This window comes from Malus sylvestris, chromosome 8 (genome assembly GCF_916048215.2).
Source record: "Malus sylvestris chromosome 8, drMalSylv7.2, whole genome shotgun sequence".
Lineage (NCBI taxonomy): Eukaryota > Viridiplantae > Streptophyta > Magnoliopsida > Rosales > Rosaceae > Malus > Malus sylvestris.
In genome coordinates this window covers 7385462-7407523 of record NC_062267.1, presented here as the reverse complement: position 1 = coordinate 7407523, position 22062 = coordinate 7385462, and the positions used below count along the sequence as shown (strand labels likewise).

The 22062-nt window shown below is 43.5% G+C and overlaps 2 protein-coding genes across 2 annotated transcripts; both read left to right on the top strand.

Annotated features, from left to right (window-relative positions):
• Positions 1-379: 379 nt before the first annotated feature.
• LOC126631308 (G-type lectin S-receptor-like serine/threonine-protein kinase LECRK4) lies at positions 380-7891 on the top strand. The gene is made up of 4 exons (XM_050301481.1): positions 380-644; positions 1433-2139; positions 4379-4465; positions 6597-7891. Exons 1-4 carry the CDS (start codon positions 380-382, stop codon positions 7845-7847), a joined length of 2310 nt encoding a protein of 769 aa, XP_050157438.1. The 3' UTR covers positions 7848-7891.
• Positions 7892-18352: 10461 nt separating this feature from the next.
• LOC126633031 (putative disease resistance protein RGA3) lies at positions 18353-22062 on the top strand. The gene is made up of 2 exons (XM_050303578.1): positions 18353-21389; positions 21755-22062. Exon 1 carries the CDS (start codon positions 18412-18414, stop codon positions 21370-21372), a length of 2961 nt encoding a protein of 986 aa, XP_050159535.1. The 5' UTR covers positions 18353-18411; the 3' UTR covers positions 21373-21389; positions 21755-22062.

The following is a 22062-nucleotide window of genomic DNA, read 5'->3' as shown; positions in this document are numbered from 1 at the left end:
CAGCAAGGATCATCAAACTTCGGCATGGGCACAACATTCCCAAGGCCGAAGAGCTTAAAGGAAAGATATATTGCAAATACCACGATTCACGCAAACACACGACAAACAATTGCGTCGTGTTTCGAGACAACGTCCAAAGCTGGATTGATAATGGCAAACTGAAATTTCCAGAGAAGAAGATGAGTGTTGATCCTGACCCGTTCCCCACGACAACAGTAAATATGGTCGATGCCTACCTAAAGACAAAGGGAAAGGGAAGGCCGAAGTTGTTGCGATGCAACGCTTTCGGAATCAGAATTCTCGGCCACGTTTCATGGTCGATTTTCGTTCAAACGAACCACCCACACCTTTAACGGGACCCGCTATTGTCAAACCTATGATGGATTATAGCACCGATGAAGACAGCGGGACGGCGGTTTTGTGCAGTAAATGTAGAGCAAAAGTCGGCAGTGAGCCAGAGGAGAAGCCCTCTTTGCTTATAACGGAACGACCTACGGCCGCAACCCAGCAAAAGGTTGCCAACGTAGGCCTACATCAAGGGGTTTTTGATAGGCTCGGTCCTAAAGTGAGGATGGACGAGACACCCTCAGTCAGGCGGCGCCTTGATTTTGATGCTTCATTTTATGACGATGACTACTATAAACGTAATTCTAGCAGTTCGGAATCATCGCGGAGCCAAAAAACTTTCAAACCTCCCGAACTTAAAGATCAACGTTGGTATACATATCATTCTTCGAAAGGCGTCTACACCGCACTATCCAAATCCAGAAACGCCGGCACCAAAGGATAGATTGCATGGCCCGCCGACGGGCAGCCCAAGAAACTTCGGTCCCTCAATGGCGGCCGAAGGACACAATTACTACTGATGATGAACGACCACCTCCAGCTATTATGACAGAATTGGTTCAACGGAAACGGCTGGTCAACCGAGATGTCGAAACCACGTTCGAATAGGCTGATAAACGGATCAAACTTCTTCTTCGGCCGGGGGAGATGAAGGCACGCCTCGAGCATTTCAGGCAAGAGGCCGAAAGCAAATTAGCCCCGCCGGCCATACAAGAGCCTTTGATCAAAATTCGACGGAATTTGCACCCACCGTTCCTCGGGGAGGCTTTGGAATACATGCAAAAATTTCATAAGAAACATTCGGCCAATGATCTGTATGGTTTGCCGAAGGCATGTTAGGACACAATTGATCTAGTCCTGACTTGTCCTGATGCCGAGCGAATCATTCAGAAAACCTCAGACCCAGGATTGAAAACAAGGTTCCAGCACATACGAGAAGCTCGTGTCCTTGGATTTGAAGTTGACCCATACACTGATATCGATGCAGCCGACTTTCCTTTCTCAATAGAGAACCTTCAGTATTTACGATATCACTTCGAAGTATTTTCGGTTGTTTCTCTCTTCGGCCTTACGACTGATGAAATAGCACGTGTTGCGCGATTGGATGCTTATCTCGACACCAGGGATGCCCGGATACACTACCAGGAGCAAGCTCGGATCTTGACCCCAAGCACACTGTCGATCTCAACCTCACTTGAGGCAATCACGCAGAACCAACAAGCTGCCGAAGCAGCACCGCAGGATCAAACCATTGAAGAAGGGGCAGAAGAGTCTCTTTGTCCAACTCTGATAACAACGGAAGCCGTAGTCACCGACCAGACGAGAGATGAGGCTAGCGAGGAGGATCCTAACCCGATGGGCCCGTCAGTCTTGGATAACATGGAAATCAGTATGGTCCATGTGTTACCCGCTGCTTTTCAATCAAGCACAGCTCAGCCGAATTTCCTCGATGGTGATGTAATCGCCGAGGAAGCCGGCCATGTTGATTTTGTATTTGTTGTCGAAGTTGACTCTACAACAAAAGATGACAATATCAAAGCAGCTTTGGCTGAATTGTTTCCTTGCTCATCATCGGCCAACCTCCATCATCTGAAACCGTTGTATGTCACGGCCCATATCGAAGGGTATCCAGTCTCTAAAGTTTTTGTCGACTGCGGAGCGACGGTCAATATCATGCCTGTAAACATCATGAAGGCGTTGCGTCGCTTCAATGACGAACTCATTCCTTCAGGGATCACAATGAGCAGTTTTGTCGAAGACAAATCACAAACCAAAGGGGTGCTTCCTTTAGCGGTAAATATTACCGGCCGAAATCATATGACCGCCTTTTTTATCGTCGACTCCAAGACCGAGTATAACGCTCTGCTCGGTCGAGACTGGATTCATCTAACCAGCTGTATTCCTTCATCCTTATATCAAATGCTAGTTTTCTAGGACGGCAAATCGATCATCGTTCACCCGGCCAATAGTCAGCCCTTCGAAACTAACATGATCCAAGCACGGTACTATGATGACCACGTCGGTTATATCACCCTACAGGGTTTCAATGATGAAGGACGGCCGACTCGGATTTCTGTTCAAAAAGCTATCGAGGTTGGCGCCGAAACTGTCCATTAGGATTCAGCGAGACTCGGATTAGCCAACTTCCTCCCCGAGGCCAATGTTTGACACCGATCGGGAAAAACGTAGGGCCGCGGTTTCATCTACTATGGAACGACTACTGGCCTACTGGTATACTATATCTAGACAACCAAATTCGGGCGTCAACCTCGTCGAGTTCCTTACCGAAGGAGATAATGGTCCTGTCTTATCTCTTGACAAAGTTCAAGCCGCCCCGGCCGAGCTCGAAGATCATCAGCCCCAAGTTAAGGACCCCCTGGAAGAGATTAATGTTGGGACGGCTGATCACCCACGGCCTTTGTTTATTAGTGCTTTACTTCCCCAACAAATGAAGGACGAACTTCGCGCCTTGCTTACGGAGTTCAAAGATTGTTTTGCTTGGAGCTACCATGAAATGCCCGACTTAGATCGTACTCTTGTCGAGCATGAATTACGTATTAAGCCCGGATGTAAACCTTTCCGTCAGCCACCTCATCGATTCTCGACCGAAGTGCAACTCGGCATCAAGGACGAACTGGTTCGACTTTTGAAAGCCAGGTTCATTCGAACAGCTCGATATGTGGAATGGTTGGCGAATATCGTTCCTGTCTTAAAGAAAAATGGTGCACTGCGCATCTGCATCGATTTCAGAAATCTGAATATGGCAACTCCCAAAGATGAGTATACAATGCCGATTTCAGATCTGTTAATCGATGCCGCGGCGAATCATGCGATCTTATCCTTTATGGATGGACATGCCGGGTACAACCAAATTTTCATTGCCGAAGCCGATGTGCACAAAACTGCTTTCCGCTGCCCAGGGGCACTCGGCACTTACGAATGGGTTGTTATGCCATTCGTTAAAAATGCCGGCGCCACATACCAACGGGTAATGAACACCATATTTCATGATTTAAGTGGAAGCATCATCGAAGTCTATATCGACGATGTTGTAATTAAATCCAAACAACGGCGGACTCATCTGGATGATTTCCGACAGGCTTTCCTTCATATGCCCCAACACAACCTCAAAATGAATCCTGCCAAATATGCATTCGGTGTGTTGGCCGGTAATTTTCTTGGTTTCCTGGTACATCACCGGGGGATTGAAGTGGACGAAAATAAAGCACGTGCAATCATCAGTGCTCCACCCCCAACGACGAAGAAACAACTGCAGTCCTTACTCGGCAAGATAAATTTTCTCCGCCGATTTATAGCTAACTCGGCAGGGAAAATGAAAGCGTTTTCGACGCTTTTGAAACTTAAGGACTCAGATACATTTATGTGGACGGACGAGCATCAGGCAGCGTTTACACAAATCAAAGTCTCCCTCACGACACCACCTGTCCTTGTTCCACCACGGCGCGGTAAACCTCTTAAACTATATATCTTGGCCGCTGAAGAGTCCATCGGCTGTCTCCTTACCCAAGATAACGATGCCGGGCGAGAGCAGGCTATTTTTTACCTCAGTCGAAATCTTAATCAACCGGAAACCAATTATTCTGCCGTTGAGAAGCTCTGTCTTGCCGTGTTCTTCGCTGCCTCTAAGCTCCAGCATTACATGCTTCCGTCGGTCACACAAGTCATTGCCCAGACCGACGTTATCCGGTACATGCTTACCCGGCCAATCGTAAAAGGGAGAATTGGGAAGTGGACGATGGCGTTGTCCGAGTTTAGCTTGCAATACGTGCCCCAGAAAGCTGTCAAAGGCCAAGCATTGGCTGACTTCCTTGCTCAACACCCCTCTCCCTACGGTTTTGGGGACACCGATGTCGAAATCGGCATGGTTGAAGCACGCGACAACTATTGGATGATGTATTTTGACGGTTCCAGTACTTCATCCTCGGCCGTCGTTGGGGTTGTCATTCAATCTCCTAATCACGATCGTTGGTATTTTTCGCTTAAGTTGGATTTTGACTGCACCAATAATCAGGCCGAATATGAAGCCCTTATCATCGGCCTTGGCCTCCTTCGTGACTTACGGGCCACCCGTGCCCTCGTCCTCGGCGACTCTGAGCTTGTGATTAACCAACTTAATGGGTCTTTCCGCTGCATGAGTTGTACCCTGGCACCATACCACATGGTTGCCAGCTATTTGGCCAAGTCCTTCGACGGTATTACGTTCGAACATATTTCTCGGATCCATAATACCGACGCGGACGAGTTAGCTCAAATTGCCTCCGGTGCACAACTCCTGGGGGCAGGCTAGGCTGAGAAATACCGGTGTTACGACAGTTATACCCGGCCTTGGTTAACCAGTAAATCCTCCGGCGCGACGATGTAATACGCACCCGAGTCATGTCTTTACCTTCGTTGCTAGAACGACAAGACACTGTAGAGGTTTGTGCTGTCGAGGCAACACCAGATGATTGGAGAAAACCCATTATGCAGTACCTTGACAATCCCAGTGGAAAACATAGTCGCAAGACACGAGTTCACGCCACGAACTATGTCACGTACCAAAATGAGTTATACCGAAAAGGCAAAGATGGTTTGTTACTGTTATGCCTCGGCCCCCAAGAGGGTGCTCAGGCAATCACAGAGGTCCATGAAGGGGTTTGCGGAGCTCATCAATCCGGACGAAAAATGCGATGGCTACTTCGACGACACGGCTATTTTTGGCCAAGGATATTAAAGGATTGTATCGAGTTTGCACGAGGGTGCATACAGTGCCAGATTCACGGGCCTATACAAAGGGTCATGGCCGAGTCGTTGCATTCGGTCATTAAGCCATGGCCGTTTAGAAGATGGGCCATAGACGTAATCGGCAAAATCACGCCATCTTCTGGAGCTGCCAAGCACGAATGGATAATAGTCACAACCGATTACTTTACTAAGTGGGTCGAAGCGAAATCATATGCCGAGCTAACATCTAAAGAAGTTTGCGACTTCGTGGAGGAACACATTGTGACCAGATTTGGCGTACCAGAAACGATCATAACTGACAATGGAACAATCTTCACAGCCGAGAGGTTTAAAGAATATACAGCAAATTTGAAAATCTAGCTTGAACAGTCTACACCGTATTATCCACAAGCGAATGGGCAGGCCGAGCCAAGTAATAAAGTGTTGATTGGCATCCTTGAAAAAATAATAAAAGAAAGGCCTGGCATGTGGCATTTAAAGTTGAACGAGGCATTATGGGCATATCGAACATCGCCCCGATCGGCGACTGCGACAACCCCGTACGCATTAACCTATGGACACGATGCAATGTTACCAGTCGAGTTAAGCATAAATTCGTTGCGATTAATTGAACAAAGTAGTTTGTTTAGCGCCGAATATAATCAGTCCATGAGACAGGAATTAGAAGATTTGGAAGAAGCGCGACTTGACGCTTATAACTTACTAGTGGCACAAAAACAGATTGCCGAGCGAGCCTATAATCAAAAGGTGCGTCAGAAAACATTCGGCGAGGGTGAATTGGTTTGGCAAACGGTGTTACCCGTAGGACTAAAAGACCCTAGGTTCGGCAAGTGGTCGACAAATTGGGAGGGGCCGTTTGTTCTACATAAAGTATACGAAAAATGGGCGTATCATCTTAAAGACCGGACCGATGTAGTTCACAGATTACCAATCAATGGGAAGTTTTTGAAGAAATACTATCCGGTCACATGGGAAATGCGGGAATAGAAAACCAGTTCATTAAGATTGATAAGCATGTACAAAATGAGTAAGTCGATCGGTTTACATTCAAATACATTCAAGGTGAAGAAGGTAGAAGAGTGCCGAGCAGGGCCTTCAGCTCCAACCACCGCACCTCGCCCATGATGACCTCGGCCTGCCGGTTCTTTTTGTCCAGCTTCAACTACTCGACCCATTTTGTGTTCGCCGCATACTAGGTCAAACAAACCTTGCCGCCCGACTCGAAGTCCTTGTCAATAGGGGTGGGCACTTGGAACCGAAAATCGAAACCGAAACACGAATCGAATCAAACCGCACCAAACGGTTTGGTTTTGCGGTTTTGAAACGGTTTCGGTTTCAAAACCGAACCGCAGCACACAAAACGGTTTGGTTTCGGTTTTGGGTTTTCAAAACCACACCGAAACCGAAACCGAAACCGAAACTGCACTTTTTTATTTTTATTTAGTTCATTCAACTAGGTTATACTTATACATTTGGTTTTGTGGTTCTGGGTTTGCACCGAGTAGGTGAGGGACAGCTACATAAGGGCAACCCTTGATTTTGATGGGATTTTCATGCTATACTCTTACCCGAAAAATTTCACTGGAATCGCAAATTGGAGTAGTCCTCTGTGGTATCAGCCGGTTGATATTTGCCAAGCACTTATGGAAGACATGGGCGTTGGTGTTTGCGGATACAACAGTGTCTGTAAGATGAATCAAGATCATAGGCCAACCTGCGAATGCCCAAGAGGGTTTTCTTTTCTTGATCCCAATGACTTGTACCGAGGCTGTAAACCTGATTTTATACAAGGCTGTGAAGGAGATGAGGTACAAAGTCCTAGAAAAGATTTGTATGATGTCGAATTGCAGACAAATATTGATTGGCCAACCTCAGATTATGTGCGGCTAAAACCTTTTACAGCGAAGAAGTGCAAAGAGTCTTGCTTTCAAGATTGTTTATGCGCTGTTGCTGTTTTCCGGTCTGAAACCTGCTGGAAAAAGAAGTTACCTCTCTCAAACGGGATAGTGCAGTTCAATCTTAATTCACAGACCTTCATCAAAGTCCGAAAGGATAATGTAACTCTGCAGTTTCCTCCAATGCCAATTCCAGATGATAAAGAGAAGAGCAAGACCACTGTTGTACGTGTGGGATCAGCACTATTAGGTACCTCCATATTTGTTAATGTTGCTGCTCTCTGTCTCGGTTTTTTCTTCATATTCCGGAAGAAACCGGTAAGATCTAGTACCGATATTGTTTTGGACTCGAATTTGCGCTCTTTTAGCTATGAAGAGCTACAAGAAGCTACAAATGGATTCAAGGAAGAATTAGGAAAGGGTGCTTTTGGAGTGGTTTTCAAAGGGGCGATGCAAATTGGTTCTGGTGTCAAAGTGGCGGTGAAGAAGCTACGCTATGTTATGCAAGATGTCGAGAAGGAGTTTAAAATAGAACTGAATGTAACTGGTAAGACGCATCATAAGAATCTGGTTCGTCTTTTCGGATATTGTGATAAGGGGCAACAGAAATTGCTAGTTTATGAGTTCTTGAGCAATGGCACACTGGCAAGCTTTCTTTTTTCTGATATCAAACCAAGTTGGAAACAGCGAATTGAAATCGCTTATGGCATTGCGAAAGGGCTTTTGTACTTGCATGAAGAGTGCAGCACGCAGATTATCCATTGTGACATAAAGCCACAAAACATACTTCTCGATGATTATTACACTCCTCGGATTTCTGATTTTGGATTGGCAAAACTTTTGATGATGAATCAGAGCTAGACTCATACCGCTATCCGAGGAACAAAAGGTTATGCTGCACCTGAGTGGTTTTGCGGTTCTGGGTTTGCACCGAGTGGTGAAATTTTGGTGCATATTCATTAATTAATATACAAGGAAAATAAGACCATCTTATGCATAAATATGTGTATATTTTAAATTGTACATTTTTTTCTCAAAAATCAAACCGAAACCGTTTGAAACCGCACCGAACCGAACTAAACGGTTTGGTTTCATTTCGGTTTTGGCTTCAAAACCGCACCGCACCGCACCGCAAAAAGTTTCAATTTCGGTTGTGGTTTCACTCGAAACCGCACCAAACCGCACCGCGCCCACCCCTACTTGTCAAGCTCGGAGGCAATGGCCGACTGGCGTTTCGCCAATTCGGCCATTTGACGGTCGAGGTCGGCCAAGGCTTCTCCTTTAGCCTTTAAGGCGTCAATCTTTAGACAGAAGGTATCTTGAACGGCCATGGTAGCTTGCAGGTCTTGTTCAGCCCTTAGAGCGTTCTCGAAAATACTGAAAGTTTCTCGAACCCGCTCCAAGGCGGTTGACGCCCGAACGACAGCCTCGCCGCTCAGCTGACCGTCGGCTCCAAGGTCGTTTAGACACACACCCAGCAAATCCAGACCTTTGCGCTCAAGGACTTGCGACGCCGAAAGTGACAAGACCTCTTACAGCCGAGTCAGAGCAGTTGAATCAGCAGTGTCAGTTGTGGCGGCCGAAGGACCAGACCCTCCAGTGGTGCTGGACAAAAGAGCTTTGAATTCGACCTCTCACGAAGCATGCACACACAAATCAGGTTAAGCTCAAAAGAGGTCATGAAAAAGATAGCAAGAAGGTTTCGTTTCTTTTAACCTGCCGAGAGGAGACCTCGGCCATGTCTTCAGGATCGTTGCTCGAACCTAAAGAACTCAATGGCCGAGCCTAGTGTCTTAGATTGCTTCTCAGTTCACGCGGCCGATGGAGGTTATCTACGTTCGATGGCCACTGAGGCGGCCATGAAATATAGATAACACCCTTCGGCGCATAGAAGTTTCGATGAAAAGAGTACGCAGGCACCTGACAATATTTTTCTGGTTTAGAGTTTTATGGCAGGAAAATAATCAAGGAAAGGCGATAAAAGGCACTTACGAAAGCCGAAGTAGCTTCCTGCGGAGGAATGTTGAGGTATTGGTCTTGAGGATGAATGGGCGTTTCCACCGTTGCCTCTGGTTCATCGGCCAGTCGTTTGCCACGGTCGGCTGTCGAAGGGCCGACTAAGACAGCCGCTTCGGACGTAGGATGGACATCCTGGTCCTGTGGAGGAGCGGGCGTTTCGGTCGCCGCTACTGGTTTCTCGGCCGGTCGTTTGCCACGGTCGGCCGTGGAAGGGCCGACTGAAACAGCCACCTCAGACCCAGGAAGAGGTTGACGGCAAGGATGAGGGCGACTCGCCACTGGAACTTTGTCGCTCCCCTCGCTATCTTTCAGAACGAAGATCGAAGGTTTTGGATGTGCGGGAGAAGTCTTCTCGGTCGCAGGGACTGCCTTTTCTAGGACAGGCGTAGCCTCGACCGATAGAGCTACGACTGGTGCACCGACCTCAGAAACAGGTCGTGCTTGGACTGTTTTTACGGTCTGAGTTGGCTGTTTCTCGGCCAAGGCTTGGCCGACGGTAAGAGAAGGGGAAACACTGGGAGTCGTCGCCCCCGTAGTTTGACTGGAGATGACGTGGATCTCCCGTGCTCCTTTTTTTGCCAGCTTTAAGACTCGCTTGGCAGACCGAGGGGGTTCGATGGTCGGCTCGGCCTCTTGACGAGGTCGTTTGCTCGGTAAGACAGACACAACGGTTTTAGCCCTCTTCGAGGCAACCAATTTTTTCTCAGCCGCAGCTACAGCGATCACTTCCACCTTTTTCAAGGACCGGCTACCTGGGGAAGCAAAAGCAAGTCAGCAAAGTAGATCAGTAGTTCAAAATTGAAAGAAAAAGGTAGAAATAAACCATTACCTTGGGTTTGGGGGGCAGAAGCCTTCTTAGGTCGACCACCGAAGAGTTTGGCGAGAACGGTTTCGACCGGAACACCAAAGAACTGTTGGGTATATTCTTCCCACCAAGCACCGAAGGTATCGGTGCAAAGAGTTTCTGGAGTGGCTGGTCGAAGGCGGAATTTCTGGCACCGTTCTTGGAACTCCTTTTTTGCGTCACTGCATTCCTTCTCGGAAGAACCAGTTTCGCGTCCACGGCTTAGGACGGACCAAGAGGAGAGATGGGGGACCGGGCAACCTTGGAGGTAGCCAAGCTGCCGAGCAAGGAAGTTGGGATGATACACTTCCCAACTCGCTCGGCGGCCCTTACAGCCGAGATGAAGGTCGCGGGCAAGCACGAAGGACCCCCAAGATTGACGAAGGTTGGCCTCTTCGTCCGCGCCCCATGCTGATGTAGGAAGTCTGATCGACGAAGGGTATTCTCGACGACGACAGATCAAGAATTCGTCATCAGAAAGGTCGTCAAGAGCGAAAAAATATCTGAACACTTCTTCAGCTTGGTGGGGGGGATTGGCCGAAGAGCCAGTTGGGGGTCGAGCGCTTCCTTGGGCGAGAAATCGGCCATCGTTGGCCAAAGAGGGGTAAAATAGACCTGCAGCCAGAGTTGGAAGACCCATAGGGGCCCATTCTGCTGCGGATCGACCTTGTCTAGAGTGACTTCGGCCAAGCAGCGTAGGAGATGTGCGAGAATGGCCGGGCTGAGTGCCAAAGTGTGACCGCTAGCTAAAGCTTCGGCCACTGGCATATTCTCGACCAGACACTTATTAGATTTGGTATAACAAATAAATTTGTTGTACCAATAGAAGAGGAAAGCCTCGTGCTCCCCTTCTCGCAGAGCCTCCTCTCCTCGGCCGGCAAAATGGAGATAGAGGGTGTTGTAGTTGAAGAAGTTCTTGTGAAGCTTGTGAACCTCTTCCTTCGAGGGTGTTTGGCCATCACCGCTCAGCGTCTCAAGGGCCCGCTTGTCGAAGAGTACCTTCAAATTGAGGTTCGACGGGTACCCAGGGAGGGCAGCGTCGACTGGGATTCCAGTTGGGGAAGTCCCCAAGATGGCAGTGAGGTCGAGGATGGTGGGGCCAATGAGGCCGAGAGGGAGAACCATGGTGTTAGTAGCCGAACACCAGAAACATGAGGCCACCAGGAGGAGCTCCTTGTCCATGATGATATCCATGGACGAGAGGCGAATGGCATCATAAATGCCTAGGGCTTTCCATTGCTCGCCGAAAAGCCTTTCCATTCGTACAACCCAGGCTGCCCAGGCTGTAGTGGTCGAGGGCCAGGAGCCCTGAGGCCTCGCCACCTCCCATTTCGACCATTCAAATCCTTGCAGCAAAGATGATAGACAGTGCTTCTGGAGGAGCCCGGTGATGGTTGGTGGCACCGCCGCCTTAAAGAGAGGACCCAAGATTTGGTGAGAGGTACTCATGTCACTCTCAAATCGGATGGTCTTGATTGAACTCCAATCGATGATTTTCTGGCATTGGTCACACTCCTTAGAAAGCTTGGAGATAAAGGAGGCCATGGTGAATGGTTTGAAGGGATGACAAGAAAAGAATTTTCTGGGTTTAAAGATTGAGGAACGAAGACTTGAGAAAAAGAACTGCACTGGAGAACAAGGGCAAGAAATTTCAGAGATATTTTGAAAGCGTAAAGTATGAATGGGGGATTTCAGTATTTATAGGATTTTGGAAAGAAGGGCAATTGTTCGAAATTCAAAACAAAGGGCAAAATCGACCAAAGGAATCACTGATCATGATGAACATTCAGGAAATGCAGTTGAGAAGACCGAGAGTCTCAGGTTTTGGGGGCGCACGATTGTGTGTGATGGCGAGATTAATGGCGGAAGACGTTTCGACGTCTGTACGATGACAAACGGCTCGCGGATTGAGGTAGAGTGTCTATGTTCAGCCATAAGGTCATGATGGCATGACGGTTCAGGTGGCCGCACGCCTTAGACGTCATTATTAGGGATTGGCCGTGTTAGAAGACGCCACGTGGCGAGTTGGTTAGCAGGATCAAGATCGTGCAATCGTGCTCAATAAATGCGCCTTGGAAATAGAGCACTAGGGTTCTGAGGATTACATTCGCTTCTTCAAGGTCGAAACTCGGCCAACGAATTTAGGCCGAGGACCTCAGAAGAGAGGGGGCAATGTTTGGGCCCAAAATAATAGTTTGGGCCGAGTATAGAATCATTCTCGGCCCGGAAGGCCTTGCGACAAGAATACCATGGATCGTTCAGTACGTGGGCCTCCAAACCTAGGTCGGCTAGGTCGTAACGCAAGAAGTCGAGTCCTAGTGCAATGAGGAGTCTCGGCAGGACTAATAACCCGGAAGCGAATCCGGCTCGGTTAAGGACTAGGTTCACAATCCTAGTGAAAATAGGACTGGTCGAGTTGGTGTTGATCAGGAGGAGAAGACCTAGTCCGAGTAGGGTTTTAACTCGGATTCAAAGAGATCCAGTGTTATAAATAGGGGAGGCTGTGCATCATTCAAGCCCCTGTAAATCAATACAAAACTGCCTGGCGCAAACTCTCAACAACTTGAGATTTTTTCCTTCTTTTTCGCTGACACATCTTCCGTTGGCATCAACAGCACTGTGGAAGCAACCGGTGATATCTTAAGTCGGCATAGATAGCTCTGTCACCGTAGAATCAGTCGATCTCGCAGTATCTTCCGTTGACATCAACAACACTGCGGCGAGAACGGTTGGTTACCTATCCAAGTCTTGGTCGAGGAGGATTTCTGGGTCCTTATTGATTGAGGTCATCTCATTAGCCTTCTCGACGAAGTGAGGTGTTACGGTATATCGAGCTCGGCGCTTTGCACGCCGAGTTATTTTATGATTGGATATTCCCAAGTGGGATTTAGAGTTCGGCATTCGGACGGCCGAACCACGTTTACCATTAAAACTTATATTTGCTTTGAGTATTTGTGCCCTTACACTTTGGTGTCGATTCGGCGTGAGTTTACTCTGACGAATAACATCACTGTGACTGAATCCGACGACGACGACTCGTGAACTTCGTAAGAATAGTAACCTTGTCTTTAGGTTCGAGAACCCAAGAGGCCGAGACGCGTTCCTTCCTCGGTCACAATTGCAAGACGTAGAAGTCAGCCGCGCACCCAACGCAACATCAACAAATTTACTCCTCGGCCGAGCTCGGCCGACGAGTTGGCACGCCCGCATTCACCGAATGACGTAGTTAACTATAGATTACTCGGCTTGCGCGCCACGTAGGTTTGGTAGTTTCTAGGGTCAACAAAACCATTTAAAGTGTTTCACTCAATGTAGAAAATACTTCAAGTGTTTTTTCAAGATTCAATTGCATTTTTACTAAAAATTGGTTCTAAAATTATTTTCACAAAAACTGCTTTCAACCATTTTAAAAGCAGTTCTAAACCGCCACTCAGTACTACGGTTTGGTGGTATTCCTCTTCACTTGAAAGTGAGAGGTCTTAGGTTTGAATCTCGTGAATGATGAATTCGATATCAAATTAAGCTGCACATTGTATGGCTTAACCGAACTCCCTATCCCCTTAGTGTAAAAATATAATGTACTAAAAAAAAAAAAAACAGCTCTAAACCAACTGTAACTTAGTTCATTTGTGATGCTTATTACTAGAATCAATGCCAGAACTAAGTTGCTTCAATTACTATCTTTTAAAATCATATTACCACTCCAAAACCAAAAAACTTCAATATGATTCAATGTAGCCAAAGTTTCTTTCAAATTACGTGAGAATTATTATTCAGACCTATCTTTTAAAATCATATTACCACTCCAAAACCAAAAAACTTCAATATGATTCAATGTAGCCAAAGTTTCTTTCAAATTACGTGAGAATTATTATTCAGACTATCTCAAAAGTAAGTTTCAACAAATGCAGCTTTTGTGGTAAAATTTATGTTACAACTTGGACTCTTTATCAATTGAAAGTGGGATTAACATATTCCTAGCAGAGCAATAATATAATTTCAAAATAGTAAAATAAAAGGACTACCATTCTTTTTTTTAGTGAGCAATAACGTTAGTAAGTTAGATGTTAAATTAGCTAACAATGAGATTCGAACACATGTCTTCATGTAAAGACACAACACATTTCTACCACTATGGTAAATAGCCACTTGCCAGACCATTCTTTTTAGAACCATTTGCCTTCACTACTAAATCTCAACTGCTAATGCAACTCCCACCAATAACCATTCATTTATAGAATCCAAAATAATAAAAAGCAATGAACGACAATAATTAACAAACCTAGTTAATTATTTTAAACAAAAAAAATTAGTTAATTACTAATTTACAAAAAAAAAAAAAAAAATAGTGCAGTTACCTGCTTGGATGAAGAATTAAAGAATGCATTGAGAAGCTTTCTGGGTTTGTCCTTGAATAAATCATCAAATCTGAACGCCACTGAGAAAACTGTTATCGTTTCACCTCAAAATAAAAACTGAACGCACTGAAAGTTTTTCAATTGCGTGGAGTTTCTTTCTTCCGATTATTGCATAAAGAACAAGAACAATGACGAAGTGATAGAGAAAATAATGGAGGAATATATACAAAAAGTATAAGACATACAGAGAAGAAATTTTAGAGTAAACGCGTGGAATTGAAGGGTGAAAAGTGGTCAATGGGAGGTCAAATGTATTGATAAAGTTTTATTTCCATGGAATATGCAATGTTTCCAGGTAATTTTGGAGCCCCCAGTTTTTGACTTACAAAGTTTTCCTCCATGGAGACGTTATTTGATGAAGACTTCCCGATATGGGATCCTTGAAATTGGCTTAAACGTCGCCCACCCAATTACGAAAACACTACCATTTTCAGAAGATTCTGGTTGGACGTCAAGCTCATCATATTTCTACGTAATTACTGCATGCGTGCCAAAGGGCCAGGGCCGGCCCTGAGAATTTGGGGGCCCTAGGCGAGCCTTTGAAATGGGGTCCTAGAGTTCTCTGACTCTCGACCATTTGTACATTGACATGTGTAAAAAAAATTCACTAAATACATGAAAAGTCTATTTCTACATCAAATATCATTAAAAATTAATATCCAAAAAATAAAGATATACAAACATTACTCAAATATTAGTATATTACCCGTCTCGCATTTTTAGATGCAAATGCACTTATTAAGTTTACATAATCTAATTTTTCAACCAATTCAAACCGAAAAAGAAGTCCTTACCCATTACTCCAAATTCCAATCATTTTTCTATTGTTACAATGTTACTTATTACATTCAACAAATGAATGAATGATTGGATTACAGAGACAACATCTTACAACTAGGAAAAATACTAGAGTGAAGAGGATAGTAATTTTCATATACGTGCCTAGGCGGACGAAACAGATTTGAATAATATATTACATATTATATAAACTAATTAATTAGAACATTTAATAATGTCATTTTTCTAAAAGGTGAGAGTTGTAGGCCCTTTAGGTACATAATAATGATATATGTGGTGTGATCTTAAAATAGGGTAATAAAACCCCATAAAAATAAACATAAATATGATATTTACGAGAGAAGCAAAAAAGTAAAAATAAGATGGTGAGGACTATTTAAAGGGAGAAGACGTGCATATATATAAATAAAAAAAGATGGTGGGACCATCTTTAGTAAAATCGTGCTATTAAAATAATGTTGGGAATATGGTTGTCTTCTTTCTCGTGCGAGGCCGACTCTGCAACAAAAGATTTCCAAATTCCGGCTTTTACATATAAGCCCGCATAGCTCCCGTCCATCATTGTCCATATCCGTCTAACTCTGCCTAAAAATTGGGGGCCCTTCCGAAATGGGGGCCCTAGGCGGGCGCCTACTCCGGCTACCCTTAGGGCCGGCTCTGCAAAGGGCCTTCGGGTTATAATGATATTTTTAGCGTTGTTCAATTAGATAATCTATGCTTAATTTGTCTAAACTACGGTCTAAGGAGAAATGAATTTGAATTTGAATGCAGAGAAGTAAGTGGCTCTCGCCAACTTGGCGCCTAGGTTTGCTCATTTGGTGATTTGTTTGAATGGATGAATGAATTTGTCGATGAAAGAACTGCCTGAATTTCATGTTCTTTTGATCATGTTTTATATGTACAACATCTCGCATTTTTTAACAAAAATAACGTTTTTGTTCTTAAATTTCACGTTTGAGTTATAGATAGGGTTTTTCAAACTCTTCCATTGATTATGTCATGTGTTCCTTTTGATTCAAGGGCGCATGAAGAGAAGTTTGAAGCATCCTTCCTTTATTATAGAGTGGACCAAAAGGCTATAACAAATTCAACGTGTTTGCTGCACATGGCATGCATGTATTTCTGGCGAAATTTTTCACGTAATCGTCAGTCACCTTCGCAGCATTTTCCATAATATCTTTATTAGTTGTGCGATAGTCAGTGGTAGAGCCATCATAGAGTCATTGATGGTGGAGCCACCATGGGGTCATTCAAGTTTTTTTCAACTTATTACGTTTCGAGTTCAAAAGACCACTTGTAATAAAAAAAAAAAAAAGGAGGAAAGATCAACTGCAATTTCATGATATTTTTCAAACAGTGATATGTATTGTTTCCTATTGTAGCTTATTGTTTTGTTAAAACCAGATATTGATCTCATTTTCAATATTTGGATGGTTGTTCTTTGCAACTTAGAATCTGTTTAGTATTTGATCGAATACCGTGATAGTTGGGGTTCAAATTTGGCTATATTCATCCCTAACTAGTGATTCTCTCTCTAGATCCCTAATTTCTTTCCATTATTCTTCTCATTTGGTTGAATAAGAAATTAAGAGTGTTAAAATATATTTAGAGTACCATTTAGTCTCTGAAAGATTACAAATATATCAACGAGTTCAATGTGAATATTGTATGGGTGTGTGTGTGTACATATATATATATATATATATATATATATAAGTACATGTTATCTCAATGCATAATAGGATCAAATAGATTAGAGGTTGTAAGAATACATACAACTATAGAAATTAAGAAATTAAAAATGCTAGATATGATTATGTTAACACGACGTTGTATTCATATGGAAGAAGTTTTACACTTGTACTAAAGAGTTGTGATGAGCTTATATATATGATTCAACCTTTGTAAGAAAATACATTTTGTTGAATGTTTCGCCAACATACTTCCTATAAACACTACATTGTGATTGAAAGTGTATCGTAGTGTTGGTTAGAGAATTGGATTTCATTTCAGTCATATAATACAATAATATACAATTAATAAATGAGAGTTTTCACCCCTATTATCATCTAGGCATTTGTTAATAAAACTTAACACATAACAATAGGTAGTTAAATAGAGACTACATCAATGATGTTGGTGGTGGACCTAATAGACCTTTAAAGTTTATCTTGGTATCAGATTAGCCTATTCTTTCGACATATCCTAGGCCTGATTTATTGGGCTCAAATTTGCCTCCTTAAGTTGGGTTTTCGAAAAGTTGCACTAGCTCCAGTTTAAGGATATTGACGTACTACAAAAGACAAAAAAAAGGCTTTCCAAATGACTATCCAGGCTAAATTTTTGTCACGAAAGGTCAAACTTCTTCGGTAAAGATAAATTTTTCCCATAAAAGATTTCGTCAGCATATCCTTGCCATCAAAGATCTTGTCTAACGGCTACAGTAAGTTTTACCGGAAAAATCTCTCACGATAAATCATAGCTAGCGAAATGAAGCCGCATGTTAACCGATTTCGTGGGCATAAATTAAAGTACCTATCCCGAAGAAGGGTTCCTCGCCTGCTGGGGAAAGGTATCTCTGGCGACGAAAAGTTCGCTAGTCAAGGTAATACTTCGCCAAGAAATATTCCTCCTCCACTGCTAAATATGTTTAAAACAGTGGAAGAGGAATGCCTAATTTACTCATCAAAATATTCAAAGATTCCTTGTCAAAATGAGAGACAACCAACCAAACTTACACAACATTATGTAAAATGCAAATCCTTAAATCTCAACATCATTCAACACAATTTCTACTGCTCAATAACATTGTATCATGGTGAAAGCATCATCTCTATTACTTCATTACTTGTGCATGTACAACTGCACATAGCCAGGACATGGACGAATTCTATTCTGTGAAGAAAAGCACCTTCATTTAGTCATGGAATCCCTCTCGCCCTCTTTCCCACTCACCCGTCCACCTTGGAGACCATAGCCATGGAATCCCATCTCAAATCGACTCTCAGTTTTCTCGCTCGCGAATCGAAGATGATATGAAGCCGACGAAATCAACAATTGTTTCTTCCACGCCACCCAATTCCAAAATTCTTTGTGTGAAATGTCTATCTAACTTTTGTGACAAAGATTCGTGCTTTCTTCCTGAGTGCAATTGTATAAAGAAGAAAAGAGAATAATTGTTCAACAAGTGAGGGATAACTCACCTCTTCCCCTACCATTATTTGTCTAACACGCCCATATTCTAATCTCAACATTTGGCTACCAACGGTAATACTATTACCATACCAATCCTTGAATTCTTGGTTCATATCTCTTGGTTTTCTCTGTTTCCACTGGTAACCGAAAAATGGCCGAGGCACTCATTTCCATGCTTCTCGAACAACTGGCTTCGGTAACTTACCAACACGTCGAACAAGAGGTGAAGCTGGTTTTGAATGCGAAGAAAGATGTTGATGCATTTGCTGCCAACCTTGAAGCGATTCGTGCTGTGCTTGAGGATGCGGAGCAGAGGCAAGTGAAGGAGGCCAGCGTAAGAATTTGGCTGGAGAAGCTGAAAGATGTGTCGTACAAGATGGACAATGTGCTGGATGAGTGGAAGACTGAAATACTGAAACACCAAGTTGAGAAAGAAGAAGAGCACGGTGGAAGTACTTCTCTTGTTAATAAGAAGAAGAAGAAGGCGGTATGTTTCTCTATTCCCTCCTCTTGCTTTTGTTTCGGCCAAATCAGTCGGGCAAATCATCGTCGTGAAATTGCTCGTAAGATCAAAAGTCTAAATGAAAATTTAGATGGGATTGCTAAGCAAAGAGAAACATATAACTTTCGATTATCAGAGAGAACAACCAGTGAACAACCTGAGCGAGAGAAAACTTCTTCTTTTGTTGATGAATCTACCATATTTGGTAGAGAACAACAAAAGGAAGTTTTGGTTAGCAAGTTGTTGAATGAGAGTAGTCAAGAAGAGAGGGGCCTCCTTGTCATCCCTATTGTCGGGATGGGAGGAATGGGGAAGACAACTCTGGCCCAACTGGCTTTTAACGATGAAAATGTTAAAGCTTGTTTTGAGATCAAAATATGGGTTTGTGTTTCGGACCCTTTTGATGAGATCAAAATTGCCAAAGCCATCATTGTGGGTGTCGGAGCTACCAACCCAAATTCAGATGAATTGGAAACTTTCTTGCAATGTATGTCTAAATCCATTGAGGGAAAGAAGTTTCTCCTTGTTCTAGACGATGTGTGGACTGAAGACGAAAGAAAGTGGGAGAAATTGAAGTTGCCATTAATACGAAGTGGCGCCCATGGCAGTAGATTATTGGTGACCACTCGAAAACAGAAGGTTGCTGTTATGATGGGAGCTCCCACTCACACGATCTATATGGAGAGGTTGAGCGATCAAAATTGTTTGTCAATATTCAACCGCATGGCATTTTATAATAGGGATAAGGATGGTGTGTTGGAAGCCATTGGTAAAGAAATAGCAAAAAAGTGCAAGGGTTTGCCTCTTGCTGCAAAGACTATGGGTAGCCTCATGCGTTACAAGCAAACGAGGAAAGAATGGCAGAAAGTTTTGAACAGTAAGATATGGGAGCTAGAAGAGGTTGAGCAACAAGTTTTCAAACCACTATTACTAAGTTATTTTGATTTGGCACCTGCGGTCAAACGATGCCTTTTATATTGTGTTATCTTTCCAAAAGATCATTTGATCAAAAAAGATTATTTGATTGAGTTGTGGATGTCACAAGATTATCTCTATTCAAAAGGAAGCACAGAGAAAGAAATAATTGGCCAAAGGTTTTTTGATAATTTAGCAATGCGATCTTTCTTTCAAGACTTTGAAAAAGACAGTGATGGAAATGTCATGAGGTGTAAAATGCATGATATTGTGCATGACTTTTTGCAGTTTCTTACTCAAAATGAATGCTTTACAATGGAGGTTAAGGGTGGTAGCGATACAAAAGAGCCCTTGGGTGATAAGATCCGCCATTTGACCTTAGTGCTTGCACCCGAGGGTCCACTCTCATGTGTTTCGTTTTCCAGCTGTAAAAGTGAGATGCGTACTCTTGCAACTTTTGATTCAAGTTTCACCGTTGTGGACTCAACCTTGATGTCGCAGTTGAAACATCTTAGGACATTGAATTTGAGTGGTAATTCTATTGAAGAGCTTCCGGAAGAGATAGGTGAATTGGTGCATCTGAGGTTCATTGATTTGTCTAAAAATGATGATTTGAAAAAGCTACCGAATGCGGTGTGTAATTTATACAATTTGCAGACATTGCGCCTTCATGAGTGCGGGGAACTTGAAAGTCTACCTCAGAGCATGGGAAAGTTGATTAACTTAAAGCATCTTTATGTTCGGGGTTGCTTTAGGCTGAAGTACTTGCCGAAAGGGATTGGGAGATTAACAAATCTAAGAAGACTAGATGGGTGCCCTGTTGGCGGTGGTAAAGACGACGATGAAGCGTTCAAATTGGGAGATTTGAGAAACTTAGACCAACTTCGTGAACTCGACATAAAAATTGATGGGGAAGTAGAAGTTGCTGCAGGCGAGGGTGAGAAAGCATCACTCCTGGGGAACAAACAACAACTCTCAAAATTGGCTATAAGGTTTGTTGGTTGTGGAAGTAGTGCAGAAACACTGAATTTCTTACGACATCCAAATTTGGAATCTTTAGACATTAGAGGGCATAATGGAAGCACTGCCCCCAAATGGATCATGTCATTAAACAATTTGATATTTCTTCGCCTTGAGGAATGGAATGAATGTGAAGTTTTACCTCCTTTGGGAAAATTGCCGTCCCTCGAAACACTCGAGCTTATTGGTATGGAAGGAGTAAAAAAGGTTGGAGTTGAGTTTCTGGGAATAGAAAAGGAAACGTCATCAGCATCATCATGCATTACTCTATTCCCAAAATTGAAAACACTAACATTTGCGTTCATGCTGGCGTGGGAAGAGTGGAAAGGAGTGGAAGAGTGGAAGGAAGAGGATTCTCATATTACCATAATGCCATGCCTTTCTTCTTTAGAGATTGGGTACTGCAGTCAGCTAGAAACACTGCCAAACTTCTTGTGGAAAACACCACTTCAGACACTTAACATCGTGGACTCTCCGTTTCTTCAACAAGGTTGCCAAAAAGGCAAAGGAAATGAGTGGCACAAGATTTCTCACATCCCCAACATCGAAATTGATCCGCCAATTTATTTTGGTTTTGATGCTGATGGTGAAGGCATAGTCGAGGCAGAGGATGCTGTTGAGTTACCTGAGAGGCGAAGGCATAGTCGAAGCAGAGGAAGCTGTTTAGTTGCATGAGAGGCCTTCCACTTCTGGTAATTAACCTCTTTTCTATTTATTTACCAACTCACTCTATTCATTTTACTTCAATGTGCTAATTTTAGGCTTGAGCTTTTATTATACCTGCCAAATTACAAGATTCCAACTAGACAAGTATAACTGTATATATAATGTTGCAAGGGGACTTTTCAGCTCAGTTGGTTGAGACCGTATTCGAGGTCCCGAGTTCAATTCCTCCTCTCCCAATATCGTTGTATGGAAAGAAAAAAAAACAAAACAAAACGAGTATAAGCTATAAGGTCATGGGTGCGTCAATATCGTGATTAGCAATGCTCTAGTTTTATTTTGTTTTTGTTAATCCTACCCGCCTGAGTGTTAAGAGTGCTGCTAATGAATGCAGGGCTCACACATTTTCTCTATAGGGAAAGTGAGATAGAAAGGGAAGAGAAAGCTGCATGCATTACTAGAACCGATGGTTGGCTGCTGCTCTACAGATTTCACCTGGACATAGGCACATTCAAAAGCTCCATTATGTGTGTGTGTGTGTGTAGTATGTATATGAGGTCTTCAGTTATGTATGTGTGTGTATATAGGCACATCCAAAACTCCATTATGTATGTGTTTACAAGAACTTTAGCCCCTGCGTTGCCGCATGAATGTCAAATTGATTATAAGCATTGTACGTAAGTGTTAGAATGAGGAACTAAA